Below are 6,000 nucleotides of genomic sequence, written 5' to 3' on the forward strand. Positions count from 1 at the left end.
GTTTTCAATGACTATTTTATTTGAGGTCTTTGATTCGAGTCTATAAAAGCTTGTGGTTATCCTCAATTCTCTTTTTTTTTTGTTTTTTTCTAAGAAAAGAAAATCGATTTACTATTGAATTAGACTTTAGACAATTCCACTTCTAAAATAGCAAAAAGGAGTAAGAAAATGGATTTGGATATGATACTCTATTTGTAATTATGATATTTTCTAAAACTTCATGTATGTTGAGTTTTGTCTGCCTAATTAACGTAGAATGTGAAATTGAGATCTTCCCATTTTGTTTTTTGAGAAAAAATAGATCTTGCCATTTTAAAAAAAAAATAATAGAAGAAGGTCTAAAAATAAAATTAACAAATAATTAGAGAACCTAACATTGTCGACAACCCCATGGATGTAAGAACTCATCAATCAGATTGATCAAGGATTTATAATCTGAGGGGACATGAAGCTCATCAAATCTTCAAGCCTCAAACTGAGACAGCAAAATGCACTGCCCACTCTTCGGCTGAAAGAACAGAGAGAAACACTGCTCAAATCCATCTGGAGTGAAGCAAATATTTCCATACTAACTTATCCAAAAAAGAAATCCATACTATATTGACGAAACAAAGAGAATACAATCTTTAAAACTCAAGTTAGACCAAATCCTCTCTTCTTGTCAGAATCTTGCAAGAGAGATTAACCAAATACAAACAATCTTTTTTTTTTTGGTCAACACCAAATACAAACAATCTACAAGCTAGAAACTTACTTGTAAAAGGAGCAATTTGGAAATTCAGGAGTATGAACAATTGATTACATTTTGGTAATCCACATACGGAGTTCTTCTGTGCTGCTGAATCATAAAGTGGAGGCCTCAAAGAAACTCAAACGAATACAACTAAGTTTTCTTTTTTTTTTGATAACGAACACAACTAAGTTTGTGAGGACCTACAGTTAACCATTTATTTTTAGCCTGCTGATGTTATTTATTTTGACCTGCGCATCCTAAATCGTATGCGACAATCATCAAAAAAGATATCGGAGTATGATAAGGTTCCTGGTCAAGCTGTGAATTTAAATAAATTCTCTAGCTTCTACAAGTTCTAGTTAAAGTTTCTAATTTGGAATCACACCTTGGTTTTAACTCTCATCACCTACCTATTTCAGAGCACGTGAAGGCCCATTGGGTTGTTGATACTGATTTCCGCAACAAAGCCCGTAAAAGAGAACCTTGTGAATTATGGACTTTTGGTCATTATTTATTTATTGTTATTTTATTTTATTTTATTATCGGCAAGTTCATATATTTTTCCAAACCAAATAATAAAATTCATTTCAAAATACGAATTTTGTTTATTCATATATTGTTCTTCTCCTTTTAGTTTTGTGGAGATTTTTTTAAGCTACTGTTCGTTCACAATTTTTTAAAAAATCATACAAATTTAATTTATTTTTATTCTTTATAAATGGGTTAATTTCTATCCTTCTCACTATTTTAAGTTGGTATCTAACTAAAAAAAGTAAATACTTGAGCTCAAACATTAAATTATAATTATATTTCCATTCTCCGAACTATATAAATCATATAACTGAAATAACTAGTATTTATGATTTAAATTTATAGAGTTGTTGAAAATATAAAAATTTTAACTATTTTAATATATAGAGTTATTCTTTTAAATATATGATATCCAAATAAACAAAAAAAAAAGATTACAATCTATTAAGAATGCCACAGAATAATTTTTCAAAATTTAGACACAGAGGACTTAGCATATATAATTGAATATATAAGTAACTTAATCACATTTAGTATATTTTTAGGCAGTATTTATATTTCAATTATGAGATTAGTGGCTAGGTTCAAAGTTGTATATATGTTAGTGATAGTAATCATTCTAGCAAAAGTTGAAACCCAGCTTTTTCAATATTTGTCCCCACTTTGACACATTAGTTAGTGGGTATATACGATGTATAATCCTTTTCTTCTTTTTTACACTATATAATATAGGACTAGTAAAAATATTTATTTATGTTGTCAAAGAAAAAAAATTTATTTATTTATTGATACTGATATTGATAAAACTACTTACTGCGATATGAATGTTTTAATTAGTCACAACTCACTTCTATAAACATAATTAATATTTAACATTTATACAATATATTCAATGCCAATTTTAATCTTTAATTTAGTTCTGCAACACTTTTGTGAAAGATATTTTCGGGCATTCTTATTAAATGATTTAGATGAATTACATTAGTTTGGATTAAAAAAAAAATAAAGCAAATGACGTTACAAATAGCCAATTATACCGTCTCAATCGCGGTCGGTAAATACTTTAGCTTCAGACATAAAAGCTACTAGATTTTCATCCGCGCTTTTGAAGCGCGGAATATTTTACGATGAAAAATTTCACTAATAATTTAACAAATATTTTGGTTATTTTTAAAGAGTGTGTATTTAAAATATTTTTGCATTTAAATCAGTATTTTTAAATTCAACTCAATTGTGATTATACCGGTTAATCCGGAGATCTGACAATTCAATTTATGTTTTTAAAATATTCATATTAAAAAAATCACTAAAACCCGAGACTAACCGATTGAACTGATGGATGACCGATATGTAATCTAATTGGATTTAAATTGTAATAGTTTCATAATTTGTAATCTTATAATCGAAATTTTAAAGTTCACTATTTTACAATTTATGAAATTATGACAATTCTACCAAATTTTAAAGAGAAAATGATAGATATAAAATAACTAAGATTAATTATTGTATTATTTGGAAACATTGATAGTAGTATAAAAAATATATTGTTTGGAAACATTGATAATAGTATAAAGAAATAAGTATATTGTTTGAAAACATAGATAGTAGTATAAAGAAAGGAACATTAGTGACTTAATGTATGTTTAACTATAAAGTATAAATGTGTATTTAATTTAAAAACTTACAAAATAAATGTTAGGTCCAACAGAATGTTTCTGTTTTAATAAGATAGATATATATGCGTGTTTACACATAATTCACAAACCCATCATGTGGTTTTACAGTTTGGTTCCACTTTATTTCAAATGGGTTTCAGATGCTTTTGCATATATAACATTTCGAGTGATGGCATGCATATAAAGATGATCAGTGATAACTGATTAGTAACTCCATTAAATGCGTGTAGACATAGCAGAGAGATTAAGTAAATAGCATTACCTTATATATCCGATCGTGCTATATAACTAAATTTGATGTTGTGTTAATGAAATCCAGCAGATGTGGTCCAGTGGTTTTTGAAGTGGTAAGTCATAAGTACACATATGTTGGACCCATTGGTTTCAGGTTTCAAGAAGAATGTTTCACATAGTGTGCTTTTATCCAACGAGCTTACATACCTTCAATTAATCAGACTCTAATCTGGATTAATTATCATACTGGGAATAACATACAGGAAGGTTTATACAAAATTCTTAGGTTTATCTGTTGAGACTTCGTGAAGTTCGTCCCAATAGGCAATAGGGAGACGAACACACGAAAACGCCACTTGATCGGAACTTATTTGACTAATGAATATCATGTTATATGATAAAACCTAAATACGAATCTCATAAGCTGTTATCAAAAATCATTGTTGTACTGGAATCTCTAGTCCTAGCAAAAAGGTGGATCGATCTGTATAGACCATGAGATCAAAAAGTGTGTCTCCTTGACGCTACGAAAGTTAGCACGGCCAACACCTCCCTTTGACGCACACCAGTCCATATCTTCATCTCGTCTATTAGGAGTCGATGAACAAAACTTCATCATTCTGCTGCCACAAAAATATACCAACTATTTTGTCAAAATTTCTGTTTTAGAGGCCAAATGTCTGTGTTATTGTGAATGGGTCAAAATAACGTTATTATATGCTACCCTTTCTCGATATAATTTTTAAAGCAGCACAACATAAAGATTTTTAGAAAAAGAAAAGAAATCACAAACAAATTTGAGAACTATTCCCAAACATATATGGAAGGGGATGAAATCAATTATAGAGAACAATTCTCAAGCTTGTAGGAACCTTTGTTTTATAAATGCAATCGTAGAAAGTATGGAAATGTGGAATAGTGTAACAACTTTTCTTTCTGAACATTACAAATCAAAACAAAAGTAAAATGGTAACGAAGGTGCAAGATCCATATTGCTCCAAAGTATGCTTTCCACACACTCCTTCTTATGAGATGGGGCCCATTCAATAAAAATATTATATCTTCTTCTTTGAAAAAGATTATAATAAAACGATTCATAAAACTCTCCTCTTTTAAAACCCATATTAGTAGCAACCACACAACTATTCTTGTCATAAAACAGACAGAAAGTGTGAGTGTTATAGTGAGAAAGAGAGAAATAGTGAGAGAATGAGGATAAGTGATATTTTCTGCTCTTCTCCGGCATCAACAGCCGTACGACGAAGTACACTTCCCCACGACGGAGGAATCACCGGAGGCCGCAGATCTGTGGATAGCCTCCGCCGGAGACAAAACCCTAATAACAAAAGGGACAAAAACGCCCCATGCTTCGCTTCCGAGATGCCTTTCATCCCAATTCCTCGTCCGACCATGAGCTATAGAAACTCTTTTGAGTCTTCAACCGGTCGCAAGATCACTACGGCTCACGGCGGAGACGTTCAGACTCGCCGTAAAAGCTCAGCTGACGTAGGCGACGTCCTGAGGAGATCGAGGAGTTCTCTACAAGGCTCATCATCGTCGAGGTATCTTCTACAGGATCATAAGTCTTCTAAAGAAGATGATAAGGACCTTTGGTTATCATCATCAGATCGTTCTAAGGATTTGATTCCTTTCCGTGACCGCAACGTCACTTCTTCTTCTTCATCTTCTACTTCCTCATCTTCGTCGTCTTCTATAACCAATGGTTCATCGCCGGCTCCATCCACTGATGATGATCAGGTTTGATTAATCTTCTTTTAACCAAAGTATTTTATGGTTTAAATTTTCATTTGATGAATTGGTTTATTATTCCTCATTCAAAAAGGTTACCTGTATATTCCGCGTATGCTTAATGAAATTGAGTTTTTACTTAATTTTTATAGCACGTCCATCTTTTCACCCTAAATAGTTCCATGCAGTGTGAATCAATAGTAACTCAATTTATTCAAATATCCTCCACCATGTATCCAAACGGTGAATGATACCTATTTAGTTGTATATATAATATCTGCATGTAACATAAAGCGTATATAAATTTAACATGTGGCTCTCTTTATTTGTTGTTGTTTATGCATATCACTTATGTGCTCTTGAAATTAGTAACAAACTGTTGAATTTATTTATTATCATTTACTTTTGTTTTGGTAGGTTGTGATTTTGAGGGTATCGATCCATTGCAAGGGATGTGAAGGGAAGGTTAGAAAGCATATCTCCAAAATGGAAGGTACCAAAGAGTCTCTTCTTCATTCTAAAACATTTAATTAATTAATCCTACTAAACCCAACCAGAACATTTATACAATTAAGTTAAAACATTCAAAGGATCAATGACCGTATGTGAGATATTGTCCAATTTTTGTCAAAGATAAATATTATAAAAAGGATATTGGTTAGGAGCTTAGAAGTTTAGTGATTTGACTTTTCCTGATCATCGGATACTTCTGAGAGACAACTTTTTCCTTTTCTATAGAAAATTTGAATGAAAAGACAATGGATAATTATATAGTTGTTAAATAAAATTTAACAGGGGTGACATCATACACCGTTGATATAGCAACAAAGAAGGTGACGGTGGTCGGGAAGGTAACACCTTCTGAAGTAGTAGAAAGCATCTCCAGGGTCAAATTCGCTCAGCTTTGGCCTTCTTCTTCGTCTCCTTCATTTCCTCACGTTCCTAATCATTCCCTCATCAAATCTTAGTTTTCTCTTCTTGTAATCTAATCTACTGTTATTAGTCATCGATCATGTCGTGATTGGTATCAATGTAATATTAAGGTGATGTATTTTAACAAACATATGTTGAATCATC

At 31.4% G+C, this 6,000-nt stretch overlaps 1 protein-coding gene across 1 annotated transcript; it reads left to right on the forward strand.

Moving 5' to 3' along the window:
• Positions 1-4,288: 4,288 nt before the first annotated feature.
• On the forward strand, positions 4,289-5,998 carry LOC108851566 (protein SODIUM POTASSIUM ROOT DEFECTIVE 3). The gene is made up of 3 exons (XM_018625018.2): positions 4,289-4,932; positions 5,341-5,416; positions 5,719-5,998. Exons 1-3 carry the CDS (start codon positions 4,384-4,386, stop codon positions 5,889-5,891), a joined length of 798 nt encoding a protein of 265 aa, XP_018480520.1. The 5' UTR covers positions 4,289-4,383; the 3' UTR covers positions 5,892-5,998.
• The last annotated feature ends 2 nt before the right edge of the window (positions 5,999-6,000 follow it).

The sequence above is a fragment of the Raphanus sativus genome, chromosome 4, assembly GCF_000801105.2.
Source record: "Raphanus sativus cultivar WK10039 chromosome 4, ASM80110v3, whole genome shotgun sequence".
Taxonomy (NCBI): Eukaryota; Viridiplantae; Streptophyta; class Magnoliopsida; order Brassicales; family Brassicaceae; genus Raphanus; species Raphanus sativus.

Coding starts and splice junctions, on each gene's coding strand:
- LOC108851566 (XM_018625018.2), top strand. CDS start 4,384: ATGAGGATAAGTGATATTTTCTGCTCTTCTCCGGCATCAACAGCCGTA. Junction 4,933..5,340: donor CATCCACTGATGATGATCAG/GTTTGATTAATC, acceptor TTGTTTTGGTAG/GTTGTGATTTTGAGGGTATC. Junction 5,417..5,718: donor GCATATCTCCAAAATGGAAG/GTACCAAAGAGT, acceptor AAAATTTAACAG/GGGTGACATCATACACCGTT.